At 45.6% G+C, this 23,571-nt stretch overlaps 1 protein-coding gene across 1 annotated transcript in view; it reads left to right on the top strand.

The window, feature by feature from the left end:
- Window positions 1-23,571, top strand: part of LOC126418488 (serine/threonine-protein phosphatase 6 regulatory ankyrin repeat subunit A-like) — a 108,090-nt gene that overhangs the window by 72,480 nt on the left and 12,039 nt on the right. Inside the window, exon 2 of the mRNA XM_050085264.1 lies at window positions 16,305-16,881. Coding sequence (XP_049941221.1) covers window positions 16,316-16,881 — 566 coding nt within the window. The 5' untranslated portion in view covers window positions 16,305-16,315. The remainder of the gene's footprint in view (window positions 1-16,304; window positions 16,882-23,571) is intronic.

Raw genomic sequence — 23,571 nt, 5'->3', positions numbered from 1 at the left:
TGCAATCCTCATTTGGATAAAATCTTTGTCCCGCCAGCTATTTCTTCAAATTGGGGAACAAATAGTAGTCTGAGGGAACCAAGTCTCGAGAACAGGGGGGGGGGGGGGGGATGTGAAACGAATTGGAATCCTATTTCCATTAATTTTGCGACTGAAACTGCTGATGTGTGTGCTGGTGCATTGTCGTGAAGAAAAATGACTTTTTGTGGTCCAATCGCCGGCGTTTTACTTGCAGCTCGGTTTTCAAACGGTCCAATAACGATGAAGAATATGAACCTGTAATAGTTTTACCCTTTTCCAAATAGTCGATGAGGATTATACCTTGCTAATCCCAAAAGACAGTCGCCATAGCCTTTCTGGCCAAAGGAATGGTCTCCGCCTTTTTTGCTGCAGATTCACCCTTGGTAACCCATGTTTTATATTGTTGTTTAGTCTCAGGGGTATAGTAATGTATCCATGTTTCATCCACAGTGACGAAACGACTCTTAAAGTCCTACAGATTCTTCCTGAACCGCTGCAAACCATCCTTGAAACACTTCACACGATTCCGTTTTTGGTCAAGCGTGAGCAATCGTGCAACCCATCTTGCGGATAGCTTTTTCATGTCCAAATCTTTACGCAAAATATTATGTACCCGTCCATTCGAGATGCCCACAGTACTAGCAATCTCACGCAACTTAACTCTTCTGTCATCCATCACCATATCATGGATTTTATCAATGATTTCTGGAGTCGTAACCTCCACAGGGCGTCCAGAACGTTCAGCATCATTTGTGCCCATATGGCCGCTCTGAAAATGTTGAAACCACTTATAAACTGTTATGATCGAAGATGCATAGTCACCGTAATGTTTATCAAACTTCTCTTTAGTCTCCTGAGGCGTTTTGCCTTTCATAAAGTAATGTTAAATCACTACAGGAAATTCTTTTTCGTCCATTTTTTTGACAATCATCCGACTTTCTTGAGTCACACGACTGCCAAACGCAAAAAAAAATAGACCAACATGGCTGAAACTTGGTGTGCGTTCTTTCCAAAGATGCTACTAACTAAACGTGACCTCGATACACGACGGTGGTGCCATCTCTCGGAATTCGCACGGACTTTTCAAACGCCCCTCGTACCTGCCCCTGTCACAAGTGCATTCCTGGCCAATTGCATTTTCTCCGTTTTGTTTCACTTCTAAAATATATGAGGTGGTAGAGTTATGTTGGACACCCTGTATAATGGTGCTCGGTCTTCTTTCACTTCCACTGCTATGTGGCGGTAAGAGGGTAAGTTTTTTCTACTGGGTTACCAAATTAGACTTAACTCAGCGATAGTTCGCTACTTGCTTTCTCTAACCCCGACAAGTGCTGTTCATGTGGCAAAAGATTAAGCTCAGTTATCCATGCAAGGCAAGATGTATGACTGCTTGCAAGCGTCACACCATCTCTCGTGCGTCCCACACGCTATCCGCTAATTCAGCATTGTCACTACAATTCCCAACACTTATGCTTGCAGCAATCCCAAATTCCGGGTCATCACGTTCTCCGATGCCTAAGCATAATCCATTATTCTAATCGTCACTTTCCATACCAACTGTGTGTTCTTCAACACTTCACTCTCCAAATTCGCTATCTGTGTATTTTCACTCTTTCCACAGTTTTTAAGTCTCTCTTTCTCCGTGTATGTAGCACAGCCTCCACTACTTGTCTCATTTGTCCCTCGTTTATGACCTTCCCCTGAAACTTCCTTGAGTACTTCCATGTTCTGACCACTTTCGCGAAGTCCGTTGAACGCTTCTTTCAACGTCCTCACTTCATTCCGCATTTCCCATGTGTTGGAAACTACAGCGCCCACTGACGGCTGGCAACTATCACATCCTGTTGCCTCGAGAACAGCTTTCATCTTTCCTGGTACTGGTTCTGCAGAGGCCCCGCCCCAATCCGGGCGACGAAATGTAATACTGTTATTACTTTCATCGTGACAGGAACAAAGATCACACTCCCCCGCCCCTGCTTGGAAGGCCTCTGTCACTAGCAAGCCGATTCACAAACAACAAAAGATAACAGAAGAATCTATAGACTAAAAAAATGTATTCGCTACAGTCCTATACCCACACAAATGTAAACACCAAAGAAATCATTCAGAAACAAGCCTCATTGTCTTGATCTTAACGAATACGTTACTTCGTGCACAGACTCTACCACATCATCTTGTCTTTTCCTATGATTCCTTCTCTTCGCATTCTTTTCCGTTTCCGTTCTTGAAACTCCTGGAATCCACTCCAGGCTTCCTCAGACAACTGCCGTTCTTGTTGACAACTGAAGCTTCACGTAACTGACAAAGTAGCCACCACCATCTGATAGGGTGCTCGACACCTAGTGATGAGGTTATTCGTATTCGCCTTCCGGCGTTTAAGGACTCACTAATGTCACTTTATACTGCGGTAAACTTGCCGTAGGGTAAGTACAGGTACAGACGCGACAGACAAGCAGGAGTAATCAGCGAAGCATTGATTCCCCTTGCCTTTGTTTTGGTATTCTGTTCTCGACTTCCGGAAATTTTTCCGCATACCCGCGTGCCGCCTCTCCAACTTTACCTTTCTTTGTCTTTATTAAATCAAACGGTGATGGCATTTTCCGACCATACAAAACCTCATATGAGGAAACCCAGTATTAGTGTGTAATTTTGAATTATACGCTGACACGACATACCTTACATATGCATCCCAGTCACTATGATGAGCATTCACATAGCAACGTAAAGTTTTCCCAATCGTTCTATGTGTCCATTCCATCCTACCATTGGCCTGTCCATGAAGAGGACTAGTTCTTAACTTCTTCACGTTTAATAACCGACACAATTCCTTCAGTAAGTCTGACATGAAATTCCTAGTCTGGTCCATACTTATCGTACCTGGCACGCCAAACTTCAACATCCAGCTGTTAAAGATTGCTTGTGCAACTGTCTCTGACGGCTGGTTCAGCACAGCAACGATCACCACATACTGAGTAAAGCATACTCTTATCGTTAATACTGTGGTGTGCGTACTGTAAGACCTTCGGTACACACACCATCAGATTATTTGACTTGTCGCTCTAACGAAATAGGCGAGTGGCAGCAATATGTCTCGTGGTCTTATTGTGGCGTGTTTATTTTCTGCTGTTAGGGCAGACAATAGAAGTACCATTTGCACGCTTAGAGTAGCAGATTGACGGTGACCAACTTTAAACAGAACTTGATTAATTTTCACACACATTTATTAAAATAATAAAAAGCATAGACATTACATAACTTGATTCTGGATGCTATTTACAATTGACAATCTGAAGTTCCTTTGGTCTTGGTACGTTAATCTTATTCTCACATATCTCTCATACTTGACAAAGTGTCTATACATTTCTCTTCATGGCTATGTACAGGAATATGATAATATTATTAGGAGCAGATTGAAACTTGACTATAGACTGGTACAGACAAATGAAGACTAATGCAAACTGACTAATCGGAGGCCTGTACACTCGTTATAATACCTCGAGCGTTCAGGTATCACTGCGCGAGTGTGATCCGCTAGAAGAAAAGGTTCTACATTAGCAGCAATCTCATTGGCTGCGTTACATATTAATACGCGGATCGGCGGAAGCAGAATTTGGTCCGTCTCTATGGCAGCGCCATCTCGTAATGCGGAGACGGACGAGCGCTGCGCCTGCGCTGTTGTGCTTAGCGGGGCGCGCTCTAGTGGGAAAGTTGTGTACGCACTGACTACGCGGAACTGTGTACGCAACAAATACGAATTGGTGTTCTGTTGGCATTTGATTGAACCGTCCTAATACGTCATCTCAAAGCATTTCAAATGATTTTGACACTTCTGTTAGCCTCTGCAGGCTACACAATTACGATTCAAGTGAGCTCACTGTGCACATTGCACGCAGTTGCTCGTGTATTTATCTGCATCCATTTCTCTTGTTCTCCACCAGTATCTCCTGGCCATTCTTTAGTTTGGTGCTCTGCTCTCTTCATGACCAGCATGACCAGATAACACCTTAAAATTCATTCGTACTGCCACCCGCAGTCCTGGCCTCCTTCCCTTGCACAACAGTTCATCACATGTGGCAGACTTTGACTGCATCCTCTTCTGTTTACAGCCACTGTGAGCTCTCTGCTATACTGCAAGACCATTACCTAGAGCTTTCAACACTGCTGCCCGCCTGCATAATGCATTTACACTCCTGTGCTTCATCGCATGCTTGTGTACCACTTCGTAGTCCAATTTGCTGTCTCTGGACCTGTCTTGCCAGGCTGCTGGATGGGTCCCGTCAGGCCCGATAACCGGTTCAAAACATCGTGGTCAGTATTTTTTTCCTGTAAGGATAACATCTAAAATACGTGACACTATAAACGAAACTCAGCATCTCTTCCTTTCTTTGTCATTGAATAACCGTTCTCTTCTGCATTCAGCTGTCTCGAGACATGGGCGACAGGCCACTTCTCACTCTTAATCTCCTGTGTTAAACACATCCCGAAGCACGATTGGAAGCATCATACGAACGAATGAATTCGTTCTGAAAGTCTGGAAATACTAGAACTGCGCTGGATGTCGGAGTCCCCTCTTACTCTTCAAACACACCAAAGCACTCTTATATTGACATGAATTTCACACCACTTCTTAGCAACTGCTTGGTGTCAGCACCCCTTTCACGAATTTTCTGTAGTAACTTGAGATCCTCTAGAAAGGATTCCAGTTCTCATTCGACTTATGCACTGGGAAGCCTTCCAAAGCTTGCACCAGCCTCGGGTCTGTCTGTACTCCATCTTTACTAATTACTTGGTCTGAATACCCTACCTCCTCTAATGCAAAATGGCACTTCTCTGTGCTCAACATCAGACGTGAAACCCTCAGTCTCTTAAACACTTCCTACAGTGGCTACCTGTACTGCCTGCTCCATGCCTTTTTGAGTATATGATGATATCGTTTAAGTAAACTAGGTACAGGGCCAGTTTTTAATCTCTCAGTACATCATCAATAACCTCTGAAACGTTGCAGGTACATTTTTCAATCCAAAGCATTCTCCTGAACTAATAGCACGCTCATTTTACCGAATATTCTATCTTCGGCTGGTATTTAGGAACAACCTCAAATTTGTGGTAACCACTCCTTGAATCCATGGTCGAAAAGTACCAGCATTGTCCTTGTTGTCTTGTCTACTGTGGAAGTCAGCACTGACATAAACAAGGATGGAGAGAAGTTGCGATGGCCAGGAATGCAAAATGATCTGTGCATAACACTTTTAAATTAACAGAACTCTTCATTTCTAAAAACGTTATTAAGTGGCTACCTGTGCTTCCTACATGCATTTACTTTTATTCTCTACTACTACTCGCAGAATTCAGGGTAAGTATCATCTTCGTATTGCTCAGTACTGATACTCTCGAAGACTGCTACCGAACTGGGTCCGACCAGCGATGGGCAGCTGGTTAAGTCAGCGTTGGTGAGGGACGCTGAACTCTGTCTTTCTGGAGGTGTGGCGCTGCCCGCTCTTTTCTTCGCTGCGCTGGTCAGCGCCTTCTTGATGCTGTTTCGCGGCGCTGCTGTGGTCGGTACGCAGTTGGCTCTTGAGGACTGCACAGTCCTAAATTATCGATAGTCTCAGTGGTATCGATGTTCAAGTGACTGTAATCACAGCAGAACCTGTATTGTCTAGGGCCATTTGTAGACTTTTTTCGTATGACCACGACTCCTGCACTCCATAGATCACTATTCTCTTATCCTCTCAGCTAACTACAGGTTAATAAAATATTCTATAATCAGCTGCCAATATCTAGCTATGTGATATAGTTACTGATATATCGGTGCTTTATTCCCTATTCTGATTCGTGTCACAGACATCACTGGCAACAGGCCCCATGGGGAAAATAAATCCTCAATTTCGAATTAGAGCCCTAGACTTAATGGTGCCTTGCAGCTGATTGTGGTTTACAACATCTTGTGTACCATTCATCCTCATCTGGAATGTCAAAACTCGCTATCAGCATCCCCTTCCTTAACGTCAATTAGTTTGTGCAAAAATTATCTGCACTTATGGGTACATTTCTCCTGCAATACCTCATTTGCTCGTGTACTACACTTATCTTAATAAAACAACTAGCTGGATAGAGTATATAGTTCTTTTCCTGAAGGTGCGCAACATATCATGTATCAATAGGGGATGCATATTAGTCAGAAACTAAAGCCATCAAATATGGAGCGCTGCAGGGATTCGTAATCGGCCATTGGTATTGAAGAGAATTAGAAGAAAGTATTACACGCAGATAGTGTGACAATACTGAACAATGACCAAAATGTGGTACAGCTTGAGAGAAGAACATACATGTCTGCGAACACCAGAGCTCAGTTGCGCCTGGAAAATGGACTGGTTATAAACCTAAAAAAGATTATGTGTGCAGTGTTCAGAAATAAAGGGAAGGCTGTGTATATGGGTTTAGAAGTGGATGAAACGAGACTGGAAGAAGTAGAATCCACTATATGCTTAGGCATTACTATGCGTAACGAGCCGAAATGGAAACAATGTATAATACTATCTGTAAGGAACTCACCTCTGTCATAATCATAGTGAGGCAGTTATCACAGTATACAGACAAACGGCGTCTGTGTACCGAGTAACATCGGCTCTCTGAACTATACATGCAGTGTAGAGTTATAGTGTCAGGAAACTCAAACATCCAAGACATAAAGAAGGTGTTCACATTAAAGAAAAACAGGCAGGATCATATTGAGAAGAAAGACTTATGAAACATACAGAAACTGCTTCAAAAGACTAGGCATCTTAACTTTTACATCCTTGTACATATATAAAACTGTGATATATACCACAAAAGATAGTGCAGAGTGGACTGCAAATGCTAGTAACCATACCCACAACACACGGAGAAAGAATGACATATGAAGCATAAACCAACTGACTGACATTGCTTGAAAAAGGTCAGAAGGCGAGAACAGCTGACGCAGCTCTGTGAAGACGTCAAGTACAACTTTACTTAAAACGACGAGTGTCCAACGATAAGATCACCGAAAATGGTTCCAATAATTACTATTTATTGCGATTTGGACAGTAATATAAGTAAAATGTAATACACTACAAAATAAACTTCAAACTCAAACCGAAACAATTATATTTGTTTGATAACTGCTTCTACTGCATACAGTTCTTTTAGCTGTGTATAATGCGCGTAGGTGGGTGTGTTTCAGTGTAGTTCAATGTAAATCACTATGCGTATAAAAGAATTACTGGTAGCAAAGTTTAGTGCAAAAGACTATCGCAAAAGCTGTCAGTATGTTCGATATTATAGTGGAAGAACGCATTTATAATCCACTGAAGAAGCAAACAATTAACTATCTTCTGTAAATAAGCCGACGTAATGCTGGCCGATAACGTCGAAAACCGCAGATACCTTGACAGATAACTTTCCCTTTTCAATGTCTACATCGTAGTACCATCTGCCCATGTCTGCATAATCTGACTGTAAATTTAGAATGAAAATTGCAAGGGGTTTATCCATATTGACCTCCCTGTCAGTCTTATTTCTGAAACTTTTCATTGTGCCACACACATTGTGCCCACACTGAAGGGGCGTACTGTCTATTGCTTCGTGCAAAGCGTTTCAGTGTCTGTTATCTTGAATGTTTTGTTTTTTTCTTCGCACATAGCTTGGAACCTGTCGACAAATTAATTCTATCGGATTATACTGGTAGTGGTATGTGGGTAAACGCACTGTGTGGCCGCATTCACACGCATGAAAGTCAGTTTGTACTCTTATAAATTAACGGGCTGCACGAGTTCAGCACACGAGTCTGGCTTATATTGTCCAGGATATTTTTATTTTTCAGCCAGAGCACAATATCCCATTTTCTGGTGCTCGTAGTTGATCTTCTTTGTGTAACAACTGAATGACAACTGACAAGGTAATTACAATGATCGACTTCGAAGCAAGGTACGGCAACAATCGTTCAGTGAACCACTTCCTGAAAGTGACAGCGTTCATTTGTGACTGGTAGTTACTACTGTTTTTCTTACACCTAAATACAAGTTTGCAGAAGAAGTATCCGAAAACCTTGCACGCGTTCATGGAATGATGCACTCATATTTCATCAAGGTAATACACTGTGGAACTACCACCTTCTCTTGTACGGTGCGTCTTTATGAGGGACGTGGTTCGTGTTGTTTCTGTGTCACTTCTTTCAGTTAAAAACTCTCTTCTTAACAGATTTGAAACAAATGCCTTTTAAAATTCTTTGCGTTGACGAAGCGTTACCTGTGAAGCCAGTTTGCTCAGGCATAATTGTAACGAGTTTTTGTGATGGCGAGTATTCCCTTCTTATATACATTTAAAACACGGAGTGCTTTAAAATATCATTGTCAAAACCATCTATTTGTGATGCAGGCGATTTTTCTACCGTTCGTTTTTGAGTCTTCAAAAATATAAGTCTCACCTTCGTATTCACATTTGAAAAGGTTATAAAACATCTCGACTGCTTGCAAGGAATTATTTGATTACTATGCAATTTACAATTAAGTGCCTGGTGGAGGGTTCATCGAATCACCTTCAAGCTATTTCTGTACCGTTCCACTCTCGAACAGCGCCCTTGAAACGTGAACCCTTTAATCTTTCCGTGCGAGCTCTAATTTCTCTTATTTTATTATGATGATCATTACTCCCTTTGCAGGTAGGCGTCAACAAAGTATTTTCACACTCTGTGGAGAAAGTAGGGCACTGAAAATTCAAGAGAAGTTCCTGCCACAACGAAAAACACCCGTGTTTTGGTGATTGCCATCCCAATTAGCGTATGATATCCCTGGCAGTCTCTCCCCTATATCGCGACAGTACATAACTAGCTGCCCTTCTTTGAACTTTTTCGATGAATGGTGGGGGATGCACAGAACGGCTGAAAATAGGGCCGCCTTCCCGCATGAGGCGAACTGTGGTTAGTAGTCCACATGGAATGGAAATGTCTTAGACGATGTAACTACAAACAGGCTACACCTTATCGACAGCATCAGTATAGAAACCGGGATGATGTCATTATAGCAATTAAGCATACGCAAATTAATAAATCAGTTAAAATGATAGGAGAGTGTACTCTACAAAGAGCAGATAAGCAATTATTAGCATCTCGCCTAGACAGTGAAACGACGTCACTTAGTTCTAGTACAATAGGCATATAGGAGTGACATCCAAAGTTTAAGCAGTTTGTAAATCGCGGTCTGGAAAATTATGTGATGCTTATTATGTAGATTGCCGCAGTGGATACTCCGGTTCCCGTGAGATCACCGCAGTTAAGCGCTGTCGGGCGTGGTCGGCACTTGGATGGGTGACCATCCAGGCCGCCATGCGCTGTTGCCATTTTTCGGGGTGCACTCAGCCTCATGGTGCCAATTGAGGAGCTACTCGACCGAATAGTAGCGGCTTCGGTCAAGAATACCATCATAACGACCGGGAGAGCGGTGTGCTGACCCCTCACCCCTCCTATCCGCATCCTCCTCTGAGGATGACACGGCGGTCGGATGGTCCCGGTAGGCGACTCGTGGCCTGAAGACGGAGTGCTATTATATCGATTAAGGATGGAAAAGACCCACCATGGTTTAATAACGAGATTAGGAAAATTCCCAGGATGCAGAGGCTGTTGTGCTCTTGGTTCGGAAGAGAATCCGCAAATGACAACAAGCAAAGGTTAGTGGAGACTCATGCGTCTGTGATCTATGCGTGAACCATACAGCTACTACCACTGTCATGCCTCAGCAAAAGATCTGGCAGACAAGCCGAGAAAATTCTGGGCCTACGTGAAATCACTAAGAGAGTTTAAAGCTTTCATTCAATCACATGTCGACCGTACGCCCCGAAAGCTGCGTGGTCAGCGTGACGGATAGCCGTCCTACGGGCCCGGGTTGATTCCCGGCTGGGCCGGGGATTTTCTCCGCTCAGGGACTGGGTGTTGTGTTGTCTTCATCATTATTTCATCGCCATCCGGTGCGCAGGTCGCCCAATGTGACGTCGAATGTAATAAGACCTGGCACCAAGGAGGCCGGACCTGCCCCGTAAGGGGTTTTCCGACCAATGATGCCAAACGCTCATTTCCATTTACCTGTCGACCAGTCTGATGTGGTGCTTGAATATAACAAAACGAAAGCCGAAGTTTTAAATTTCACGTTCAAGAAATCGTTCACGCAGGATAATTGTACAGACGTGCTGTCCTTTGAACATCGAACAGGCGACGTAGTAATAAGCATTCCTGGCGTAGACAAACAACAGAGAGAGATGAAAACAAATAAGTCATCAGGACCGAATGGAATCCCAATCCCGTTTTCCGAAGAGTACTCTACGGCATTGGCGCCTTACCTAACTTGCATTTATTGCAAATCTCTCACCTGGTACAAGGGTCCAAGCCACTGGGGAAACGCGCAGGTGACTCCTGTATACAAGAAGGGCAAAAGAACGAACCTGCAGAGTTACAACCAATATCCCAAACACCGGTTTGCCGCAGATCTCTTGAACATATTCTCAGTTCGAATATAATAAATTTTCTTGAGATCGAGAAGCGTATGTCCACGAATCAGCACGGTTTTAGAAAGCGTCGCTCATGCGAAGCACAGCTTGCCCTTATCTCACATGACATACGGCGAACTATGGATGAAGAGCAACAGGCGGATTCTATATATGCGGTAGCGTTCTCACTTCCCACTCCCGGGTTCCCGGGTTCGATTCCCGGCGGGGTCAGGGATTTTCTCTGCCTCGTGATGGCTGGGTGTTGTGTGCTGTCCTTAGGTTAGTTAGGTTTAAGTAGTTCTAAGTTCTAGGGGACTGATGACCATAGATGTTAAGTCCCATAGTGCTCAGAGCCATTTGAACCATTTGAACGGAGGCATGTAGACTGTCGTTTTTCCCTCCTCCTATTTGCGAGTGCAACAGGAAAGGACATGACTAGTAGTGGTACAAGGTACCCTCCGCCACGCATTGCACAGTGGATAGCGGAGTACTGATGTTGATGTAAATGTCATTCTACTACACATTGCCTAAGATCAATTTTAGCACAATTTCGGTCCAAAAAAGTCAAACCCCAGGATCAGGCTGTAGCCCTTTCTTAGGTGTAGCAATGTCTCTACATACTTTTTAAATCGAGTAGCCCCTGTGTGAGAATTTACGTTTGCTGAACCCAGCCGTCTTAAATTGTTATCGCTGACCCCGCGAATCGCATAGGGCTGTGGGTTCGATTGCCTCTGATTCAGTAAGTCTGTAGTCTCTAGAGGCAACCGACATCTGCTGCCCACCGAGCGAGGTGGCGCAGTGGTTAGCACACTGGACTCGCATTTGGGAGGACGGCGGTTCAATCCCGTCTCCGGCCATCCTGATTTAGGTTTTCCGTGATTTCCCTAAATCGTGTCAGGCAAATGCCGGGATGGTTCCTTTGAAAGGGCACGGCCGATTTCCTTCCCAATCCTTCCCTAACCCGAGCTTGCGTTCCGTCTCTAATGACCTCGTTGTCGACGGGACGTTAACCACCACCACCATCACATCTGCTGCCCAGTGTTAAACAAAAGTACTTCCCATTTTTCACAACACCCATTACTCCACACTCCATCTCTGCATACGTATTTGTTGCATTTAATTTGAACAGGAATGCATTTAGCTGGACTTTGCGTTCCCCCTTGCCTTTAACGGCCGCTTACCACCTCCTCATCAACCACTACGTCCATTACCAAAATTCGACTACTGATACCTTCCATATCCTCTGCTTCCCTGTGGTTGGGGGAACTGCCTCTGTAAATTCCACTTCTGTCTACACCTGTAACAGTTCAAAATGGTTCAAATGGCTCTGAGCACTATGGGACTTAACTACTGTGGTCATCCGTCCCCTAGAACTTAGAACTACTTAAACCTAACTAACCTAAGGACATCACACACACTCATGCCTGAGGCAGGATTCGAACCTGCGACCGTAGCGGTCATGCGGTTCCCAACTCTAGCGCCTAGAACCGCTCGGCCACTCCGGCCGGCCCCTGGAACAGTGTTTGCAGAAAATACAACATGTATATCTCATAAACCTCTTGATGTATCAATTTCGACCATCATCTGCCCATCTTCTTGCAACAAAACTGTGCGTGCTTCATTACTCTGCCTCAAGTCATACGTGTCCTATCAGCAAAATCCTCCGCAGTTTATCCATGACTCTTCACGATGGCGCTCAACTGGTCCCGAAAATACCGTGCACTGTTCTGTTCTTTTGTGGCTTTGCAAAAGTCATTTCTCCAACTGCTCGAAGCTTGCTGCATTATTTAATGCTTCTGTACACCTCACGTACCTTTTTAATTCTCACTCTAGTTGCAGTCCAACCACCCATCTCCGCCGAGGTTTGAAGTTCCTCTACGAACAACAGCATATCCTCAGATGGTTTTCCACAGTAGGGGAAACCCTGCATAGTTGGATCCACCTCATACTGTGGTACCTGAAGCTATGCTAACTGTTCGTCCCTGGCTGTCATCGGCCCATGTAGCTGCCTGTTATCAGCTGTCAGCTGTACAACCTTTCGTAACAATATTAGTACTCTAATCTCGTACACTAGTACAACAAGAAGTCGCAACTCCAATAAATTGATCACAGACTCAATCTTTACGTTGTATCATGAGCCACCTAGACTCTCTACAGCGCCTTGCAATATGACACCATTAACGACATGTACAACGGAGTAGAGGCACAGACTACAAGCATTGCGCTAATGCGCAGGTAAGTCAAGTTGCGTGCACCGTAGAGACACCAAATACTGCTCTCTACAGTTACCCCCAAACTCAGATAAGTCAGTCGGCTCCTCTGGCCTAAACAAGGTAGCCTTTATATTACGATGACAGTCACGCCTCATGTCCATGTCTATTACACTCTCCAAAACACAGTTCTTCGCCAACTGCACCTCGTTGATAACAGTAGCTCGTGATTCCGACTCCATGTCGGTTGAAGATGCTGATGCAAATTCTGAGATGTGGCACCCACAATACAGGGAGCAGTGGCTATGAGCCGTGCTGCTGATGTTGGTCTGGCATGGCCACATGTGCATTGGCACTATTGGGAGAGGGGGGGGGGGGACCTAGTGCTTACAACTGTTGCCCTGCCATGGCCTCGAACCGGTGACTTCCATTAGCAGGCCCGTATCGTGATCTCGTTTGACACAGCCCAGTAAACCCGGTGGGGCTGCAACATTGGGAACAAATTTGTTACAAAAATGTCCCATGCTTATAGCCAGCAGCAGCGCGTGTGATGTGCTTATACGACACCAACTTATTGTAGTCTAAAATGCCATGGCCGCTGTCAGTGTGGATATCTGGCTTACCCTTGTTGCACTAATCTGTGCAGTACTACTGAGTCGCTGTTTCAACAAGCGAACCTGTCTCGCGAAACTGCGTCGACCTTACATCCCGCACTCACCTGCTGCCAGCGCTGACTCAATACACCGCCCGTATACGCTCGGAATGCTACAAGTGAGATTTATTGTCTGTTCCTGCGTTTAGGAACTCCTCACATCTCAATAGATACCCCTCAAAATAGTTTACAACGGAATTATATAAACTCCTCTTGTCCTCACTCTTTAAAAGATTGCCATTTTTCATCCAAAGAGTCGTTTCTGAATTGCAGTATGCACCTGTAACACAACACCCCAATGAAATTCAGTATTTTTCTTTCCTCTGTCTCCAGAGTCAAGTTCTTACAGCCATACACCGTCACACTCCAAACATATGCTTTTGGAAGGCTTTTCCCGATTTATTGGTCGTTACATTAAGCTTTACGGAGCGTGGTGACGCAGATGTTAGCACACTGGACTCACATTCGGGAGGACGACGGTCCAAACCAGCATCTGGCCATCCTGATTTTCTGTGTTTTCCCTAAATCGCTTCAGGCAAATGCCGGGATGGTTCCTTTGAAAGGGCACGACCAACTTCCTTCCCCATCCTTCCCTAATCAGATGGGACCGATCGCTATTTCATCCCCTCCCCCAAATCAACCACTTGAGATGTTAATATCTTCTTTTTATTGGGGAGTTATTCTTCGTATTTCTTCTTTGATTCTTTCACTTCCTGTGATATTGCTTCCTAAATTAGTCAAAGTTATACAGAAGCTCATTACATACATGTACTCGAACACTGGTTTGTCAAACTTTGTCACCATTCATGTTTGTTGTTAAATTCCTTTGCTTACATTTCTCTATAATTACTTTTAAGGCCAATATTCCTTCTCAGATTATTTGACTTCTTCCAGAACCAAACTGATTTTTTGAGAACATGGGGTCAACTCTTTGAAACGATGGAGCCTATCAGTTGTTTAAGAGATTCACCTCAAAATCTGTTGGTAACTTCCCCATACAGATGCGTTACACAGCACAGTGTATAACTTGACTTTGATTTCCATTCCTCCCACTTTAAGAAGTCTGGAGGAAAATTGTTTACTTCTGGGCTTGGTTTCTTTGGTGTTGCAGAGGTAGATCAGATTCCTCTTCTAAAATGAATCCCTCAATGACTGAGGTTGGTTGATAGAAGATAACTGTAATAAACTGAAGGTGATTTAACCCTGACCGTCTAATGTAGATACTCTAGATAGTGACTATGAGAAAGAGAACCAGAGCTTCTAATTGAGAACTTATATTAATATGAATTATGTACTCGCCTATCAGTACCACTTCCAAACCTGTTGTAGCGTGACATCAGCTAGAAGACCATATCACATATATAAGTCGAAAAAAGGGCATATTCTCTATGATTGGCCCTTATGTATCGCCCTATGTATGGTTGCGTATTGTCCTGTTGGACTATGTGACGAATGTTGAGAATGAGTTGCAGTCTGGTTACCCCTGTTCCATGGAGGTTTTGCTTGGTGGAAAGGCACCACAGTCTTTGGTAGGTTATGGTTGATTCTCTGTGTTAACTAACACCTTCATGACAACATGAAAGACTAACTTTTACGAGGGTGGTTTGAAAACTTCTCGGAATCACCAATAGAGGTCAGTGGTAGCGCAACGAGTTGTTCACATGATACTCATTGGACTGTTGCCTGTGAACGCGTGCCATGCCAGTGCTCTTGGAAGAGAGCTGTGGCGGTGACGTGGCTCTGTTGTTGTTCCCGCGTAGTGATTTTCGAAGATGGAAAAAATCGAAATTCGAGCAGTGATTAAGTACTTCGTAAAGAAAGGTATGAAAGCAAAGGACGTTGATGCCGATTTCCAGAATACACTGGGGGACTCTGCTTCTTCATATTTAACTGTTGCCAAGTGAACAAATGAATTTAAATTTGGTCCGGAAAGCCTAGATGATGGTTCGGAAAGTGGTCGGCCAAGATGTGTCACTACTCCATGCAAAAGTGCACAAAATGGTCATGGAGGACACCTATTGAAAGTGCATGAAATTTCTAACGCATGCTTAACTGAAGAATTAGAAATGAAAAAACGATCTGTAAGATGGGTGCCGCGACTCTTGACGCGCGCCAGCAGACATGTGCCACCAGCATAGCAAAATTACACAAACTGAGGTATGAATTGTTGCCACACCCACCTTATTCACCTGGCATGGCACAGTCAGACTTCCACCTGTTCCCAAAACTTACAATTTTTCTTGGTGGACGAAGACTCACTTCAAATGAAGAACTGGTAGCCGGAGTTAACAACTACTTTGTAGGCCTGGAGGAAAGTCATTTTCGAGTTGGGATCAAGGAACTGGAACACCGTTGGACCAAGTGCATTAATCTACAAGGAGACTACATCAAAAAATAAAAAATAAAAATAAACGTTTCAGTGATGTAAGTACTTTTTTTCTATTCCGTTCCGAGAACTTTTCAAACCACCTTTGTAAGAGCAGAGTATTGCAGATTCCATTCTCAAAACATCCTTGTTTGCTTAAGCAACTGGAGAAGTCAGGAACATGGCTCACAGAATAAGGTACTATCATAGAGCATTCTGGCCTTGTTAATAGTATGCCAGATGCCCATTTCACTGACATCTCAAGGAAATAACTGTAGAAAGATATTAAGGAAACGAAGTCTCCTTCGCTTTTTGAGTTTGTCCTGAGAATGATATGTGCTGAAACAAATAGGGACTGCTTTACATGGTATTATTAATTATTTGCAGCTGTTCACCTATGGCATCCTTCTGACACAGCAAGGAAACTACATTGCTGCTATTGACGTACAACTGATAACATTTAGAGCTGTCCTCGATACAGATCTGCCAGTAAATCGTACAATTGTAGGGGATACTGTCTAAAGACAAAGGACTGCTCAATGACGCGGTGTTTCAGAATCATCAGGAATGGAGTCCACTCAGGAATTTAAGGAGACCACAACTGTGAACCTGGGCGCCCTCCTAGACGCGGGGGACGGAGCCGTGGTGATTCTGGCGGCGGGCGACGCCCGTCTCGTGGTGCACAGGGCCGTGCTGGCCGATAGGAGTCCCGTGTTCGCCGCGATGTTCCGGCACGAGACGCTGGAGGCCAGTAGCGGCCTGGTCACGATACCAGACGTGGAGGGCCCTGTGCTGCGCCAGCTGGTCGCCTACCTCTACACCCTGCAGGCCCCCCAGCTGCCCGGCATGGCCGCCCAGCTACTGGCAGCCGCAGAAAAGTACGGCTTGCTGGTGCTGAAGGCTCACTGCGAGCGCCAGGTGGCCGCGCAGCTGTCAGTCGAGAATGCGGCGACCACAGCCGTTCTCGCAGTCAGGCACTCCGGGGCCAGCCTCACAAAGGCCGCCGTTAACTTCATGAAGGCCCACCTGGTTCCAGTGATGGCGACGCAGGGCTGGGCTGACGCAGTCCGCTCCCAGCCAGAAGACGTGGTCCAAGTCAGTCGGCTGCTCTCAGAGCTACCAGCAGAAACCAGGTAAGCGCGTTAGCAGCCATTCACCGATGTTCGCCATTTGTGTGTATGTGTGTGTGCGTGTATATATCCGCAACTACTGTCTGATGTTTGCCATTGAGTTCCCTTACATGTATCCGTGCTGTCAAATGGTATGTGTACAAGTCGCTATTACTTAGGGTCTGGCATAATGCCGCTGAATAGTGGCCGAGCGGTTCTAGGCGCTAAAGTCTGGAACCGCGCGACCACTACGGTCGCAGGTTCGAATCCTGCCTCGGGCATGCATGTGTGTGATGTCCTTAGGTTAGTTAGGTTTAAGTAGTTCTAGGGGACTGATGACTTCAGATGTTAAGTACCATAGTGCTCAGAGCCATTGAACCAATGCCGCTGAACAAAATAATCTTGAGGATGTTGAGCACCAAAGCTGACACTAATGATGATGCTTAATCACAACCACCTCAGCTGTATTTATCGTTTTACCGCTAATTTCGTTCAGTGAACATCTTCAGGTCTTCAGCAGTTGAACAGACCAGAAAATTGCGCTAAAGCTACAGAATCTTAAGGAATAGATAACTAAATCCTCACCGAGTTGTGCTGCAGTCACGACAAAAGTGGTCGGCACAAATGTCAAAGATCAAATCCAAAAACTCGTCACAAAATGTTTTGCCGACCGCCTGGCTCAAGTATGGCGAACAGACACCACAAGCTGTGTAGACAGGCCCGATCCACAACAGAGGTATACATGTAAAAGTAATGATTAGCCTTTTTCGAGTGCGGTAGTCGATTGTCCGATCATAGTCGTTACAATGACATAACCTTACATAGGAGACTGACACTGAAGAGAGCACAGTTAATCGAAGCAACTGAAAAATAGATCTGAACAAAAGTTAACAATGCAGTTATTCACAATAACAAGAGGACAGGTAACGATGCTTCGTCAATTGACAGCTATGACAATAAGTGAATAATTATAAAATAGAGTTCCCAAATATTTCTGTAAAATATGTCACGAACGGTAATTTTGGTTTCACGGAATGATCTTAAGCCATTAATAATGGGAATAAAAAAGACCAAATTGAAGGTTATCATATGCTGTTAAATTAACTACAGTTATTCACTATGGAGGAGAACATGCACCAGTGTTTGCACAGATCAGCATCATTATTATTTTCAAACGTCATACGACTTATTACACAACTGATATTGAAATATTCTGTGAAGTTTCGGAATTGCAGCCAGATCATGATGACTTCTTGACACAATAGTTCGGCTGGCAACCGTACAGCCATTTTCAGGTGAGTGTCTGATACTGGAGGCTGCTTTTTCTTCTGCGAGTTTGGAATACAGTTTCACTGGTTGCCCACGGTCTTACTATGTTGATGGATGGTAAACTGTTCCACTCGACTGTGATGCCATTCTAAAGACATCACTGGAGTGCATGTTGAAGGTGTGGCGGTGGGACTTGAAGTCCCATATCACCCTTTGACGGTGGTAGTTCAGGTGCAGTTGAGAGGTAACATAACGACGAACCACATTAGGTATCAACATCGGCGGTTTATGATGATCGACACCCATCGAGTGGTCAAGTCAATACTAACGCTGCATGAGTGGCTGTAAGAAGACTAATGTTAACCATGGTTGGAATCGGAGTCCTCAAGGATGGTGAGAGGAACAAGGTGTCTGTGCCAGTGCCGGGGAGGCGTTGTGCCAAAGTTTTGTAAGCCAGCAACTGTGTCACATATGGCTTCTACTTTGGTATAGAGACGCCTTGCCTTCTCTCGCATGGACATCTTGAGAGTGGCCGTGCCCATTTCCTCATGGAGGGTAACCACCCTTGTGAGGGTAAGAGCATGCAGACTCCACCAAAGCACCTTATTCTGCAGGTGCTGGAGGGTCTGCATCCAGGAGGCACTAATCGTAGCCGATGCAGTGGAGCCATAGGTGAGGGAAGGGTGGACGACCATCTGGTACAGGCAGAGCTTTGTGTCGAGGTTCAGTTTCCTGCTGGTGAACATTGGTAAAACGCTTTTATCAGCTTGAGTTCCTTTTGCGTTACATATTCAGCATGGCGATGGGAGAACAGTTTCTTATCCATCCAGACACCTAGGTATTTAGTATCACGGAACCATACGACCTGGACGCATGCAACAGTGATGTTGTGGCAGAGGATGGGGTGCTGTTTAGTGGTGTAGATGGCTGTAGTTCTGGCGGCATTGAGTGCAATCTTGTTGGAACGACACCAGGTCCACCTCCCTCTGGAGGCGAGCAATAAGCTGGTCTGTGTTGCGCCGGTGGTATAGAGAGCTGTATCATTGGCGTATTGTGCCAGGTGGCAGTATGGGAGGACTGGCATATCTTTAGAACAAATGCTAAAAAGGGTGGGAGACAACTCAGAGCCCTGAAGGGTACCCATCGACATGTGATGTAAGATGGGGCGTCGACCTTACTGAGTAAACAAGAAAGTCTTATCATGGAGGAAATTATCCACTATCTTCACATAGATATCGGGGATGGTCGTCTATGTCAGCATTTTGTACACAAGATTGTCCTGTCAGATCTTATATGCGTTTTTCAGGCACAGAAAAAAATCTGACGTCGACATGGTGGAGTTAAAGCCCTTGCTGACATCTTCTGTGATCCAAAGGACTTAGAGTTCGGCCGACAGGTGGGAAGCGAATCCAAATTGTTGTGGATGGGAGCCGGCCAGTGTGGCCGTGCGGTTGTAGGCGCTTCAGTCTGGAACTGCGTGACCGCTATGGTCGCAGGTTCGAATCTTGCCTCAGGCATGGATGTTTGTGATGTCCTTAGGTTAGTTAGGTTTAAGTAGTTCTAAGTTCTAGGGGACTGATGACCATAGATGTTAAGTCCCATAGTGCTCAGAGCCATTTGAACCATTTGTTGTGAATGGATTGTCCCATCTGCCACCAGAGACTTGGAAATGTGATGGAGGACCAAAGATTTGAGAACCTTGGCCATGGAATTCTGAAGGCTAATGGGCCTATTGTTAGTAAGGGACTGCGGGATCATTTGTGGGCTTGGGGATGGCAAAGATTTTGGCCCACTTCCACTGTGGGGGAAAGACGCCAGTTGTGAGACAGCGGTTCTTCATACTGGTAAACAAGACCAGTGGCTTGTGAGGGAGCCGGTGGAAGTGTTCCTTTAAAATACCATCTAAACCTGGAGCCAACTGTCCCTGCTTCCACCAGAGGATCCGCTGGATTTGCCCTGTGGACGTAAGTTGAGGGACAGATTGAGGTGGTCTTTGTCTTAAGGCGGCAATGGCCGCTAGCATATCGTGTTCATCTTGTAGGTTATCAGGCATGAGGTTGGACGAGCGACTGGGTTTGGGCCTCAAATTCATCAGCCAGAGTTTCTACCACATGGAGGGCATCATAAGTTAAGCCATCAACACTGCGGATGGGATGGTTGTTCTTTACTGTGGAGCTCTGCAGGACTCGGACAAAAGCCCATTTGGATTTATGTTGGAGGAGGAATGCAGACATCTTGTCCTCCCATTGTGTTTTCCAGTTGGCGAGCCAGTGGCAGAATTCACTCTGGAGATGGGGAAATAGGTGTGGTGCATGATGGTGGGGGTGGTCGATTCGTCCTTTGTTTCCTTTGTGGAGAGCGGAAAGACTTCACAGCCTTCTGGTATATAGGACAAACCTTCCAGGGAGCCAGGTGGTGGAGATCCTGAGAAGTGCCCAAACAGTGGGGACACGCGGGTTTTTCTGAGACCGGGAGGCTGCAGTCCTCTGATGGAGACAAGCCAGCACACTAAGGAAAAGGCAGTGAACAGTAGTTGCTGGTGTGGACTAAATGTTGACAGCTACGGCAGATGGGCCTTTGCAGCCTTCATATAATTCAATACGCACCTTGGTGGACAGGAGATACCTGATTTGGAAAATGCTTTCGAAGCCCTTCCTCCGAATAAACATAGGTGGGCGTAGGGATAAATTTCCGGGTCTCAGGGTCCCTCTTGTTGTATTGGTGGACTAAAGGGTCCAGGAAATTGAGACGAAATAATCCACCCTGACATCTACCTCTGTAACTCCGCAAGGAAGGTCTTTGATGACGATTTTTGTTCCTTTGTCACCAGAAGCCTGAGTGTAGTAGTCCAAAGCCCTGGACTTCACAAATTTGAGGACTTGGAGATAATCATCCACGGTGTCAAGCAGGTACTTGACGTGGTCTTTCTGGTATACCGCACGCAGTTGGGCTGCAATAAGTCACAGTTCAGTGTTCAGTTTCATGTAGTTTGTGGAATTGTAAACAATGATATGATCTATCTTCTCCTTCTTTCTTGGTGGTGGAGGCGGATTCTGAGAAGTGGGGTCTGGATGGGGACCCATGTCCTGCTCCATGGCAGCAACAGGTGTCGCTGCTGCAGGTGCAGAGGCATTGGAATCTGAATCATGGCCGCAGTGATGGGCGTGAGTGGAAGACCATTTAGATTGTCAACTGTGGAGGGGACCACCAGGGTCAGAATCCCCAGATAGCACCGTAGGGGTGACGAGATGGTGGAGATGAAGCATCACCCGGCAAGGCGTCTGCATGTCGGTTGATTGTAAAAATGCTGGGGGCCGACATGGCTTGACTATCCGTAGGTGAGAGGTCTATCACCAGGCAGCCACGGGAATAGACGACGAAGAGGACGATCGGTCTCTGACGTGATACTGTGTACAGGGTTCATGTGAATCAGTATCACTCTCAGTGGTTATCAGTGACTTGTGGTGGGAAGCAGATGCGCTCGGTCCTTAGCCCGTTGGGGGGTGTCAGTATCAGCACAGCCGGCAGCTTGCCACGATGGCTGTTGAGTGGCTGGTGTCACATTGCCATGCGAAGGGGAAATGGAAGAGTTGCCTAGCCATGGATTCCTGTCCTTGGCCCTATTCATGTTTAGCCCCGGTCCGACTGATGTAGTCAGGTTGCTGTTGGCAGGCTATCGGCATGAATGCCTGTCGCCTGTCTATACCCGGTACAACGGGATGAATAGAAAATAATGAATTCAATATAATGAAGCTGCCTTACTCGGTGAACGACAAATCGATGACGACTCACACTACAACTAGACAATGCTGAGCAACACTCGTGACTGTAATGAACAACATGCATGTACTCACAAGTAAACACTGTCAGGGCTCCAACCTGAATGACCTGGGAGGCTGCTTTTCTTCTTTATTGGATTTCGATTCTCTTCCAGAGGGGTGGCGGGGAGGGGGGGCTGGCAGCAGCACAATACGCCCCTCTGCAGCCTACAGAAAAGTTAGAAAGCAGAATTAGGAGATATCATAAAAATAAAAGCAGACAATAAAATGGCGACTGTTAAAACTGAAACATGGCAGAAGAGGTGCGAAGAAAATATAAAAACAAAGGGTCAGTGATGTTGATTAATGGTTCAAATGGCTCTGAGCGCTATAGGACTTAACTGCTGTGGTCATCAGCCCCTAGAACTTAGAACCACTTAAACCTAACTAACCTAAGGACTTCACACACAGCCATGCCCGACGCAGGATTCGAACCTGCGACTGTAGTGGTCGCGCGGTTCCAGATTGAAGCTCCTAGAACCGCTTGGCCACTCCGGCCGGCGATGCTGATTAAAACATAAATAGATAGGCACAATTAAACAACACGGGACAGTCTGGTTGCTGTTCACAACAGTTAAAAACACACTTAGCGACAGTCTGATGGCTGTTCGCAACACTCGTTGCATCCTCAAGGGGACGCTCATGGAAAACTGCACTACAGAGTACGACGGCATAGGGGCGGGTGGGGGACCTGGACAGATGCCAATGGAGGGAGAGGACACAGAAAAGGGGGGGGGGGCAGGGCAGATGAAAGAAGGAGTGGGGAACGCAGTGGAGGAAAAAAAAAGGACTTGGGAGAGAGAATGGAGTCAAAGAGAAGGTAGGCAGGGAAGAAACAGGATGGAGGGAGGGACAGGGAGCCTGGGGAAAGGACAGAGGGGAAGGTGAGTAACAGAGTTGATAAGAGGGATAAATAGAGAGAGAGAAGGGAGAGAGAGAGAGAGAGAGAGAGAGAGAGAGAGAGAGAGCATCATCCAGGAAAGGAGATGAAGGGTGTAGAGGTGGAGGGAGGGGGGACACAATGGTGAAGGCGTGGCATTGGGCTGGGGTTGGAGAAGAGTGGAGCAACCAGGGGATGGGGAGGGGGGATCAAGTCGGCAGGAGGTGTAGAGGACTCAGATATGGGCTGGGATGTGTATATGGAAGGTGAGGTAGAGTGGTGCTCGAGGATCTAGAGGGACTTATAGACTTGGGGGGGGGGGTGGATATCCAGGTGGAAGTGGCATAACATAGGGTGGGACGGATTAAGGATTTGTAGGTGTGGAGGATGGTAGAGGGGTTCAACCCCCATGTCTGGCCAGAGAGGAGTCTAAGGAGGTGGAGGCGGTTGTTTGCTTTGGATTGGAGAGCGGAGATGAGGGATCCAGTCGAGGTGACAGTCAATGGTGAGTCCAAGGTAGGTGAGGGTGGAGGAGAGGTGGACATGACGGGAGAAAAATCAAGGAGCCGGAAGGAGCGAGTGGTACGACCTATGTTGGTTGCCTGGGTCATGGAAGGATTGATTTTGAGCTGCCACTGGTTACACCATGTGGCAAAAAGGTCAAGGTGATTCTGAAGAAGTTGTTGGGACCATTGAACGGTACTGTCGCCCTGTTTTTCTAACTTGTGCCTGTGTACTTACTGGAAG

Source organism: Schistocerca serialis, chromosome 9 (assembly GCF_023864345.2).
Source record: "Schistocerca serialis cubense isolate TAMUIC-IGC-003099 chromosome 9, iqSchSeri2.2, whole genome shotgun sequence".
Classification (NCBI taxonomy): domain Eukaryota; kingdom Metazoa; phylum Arthropoda; class Insecta; order Orthoptera; family Acrididae; genus Schistocerca; species Schistocerca serialis.
This window is presented reverse-complemented; position numbering and strand designations above follow the sequence as displayed.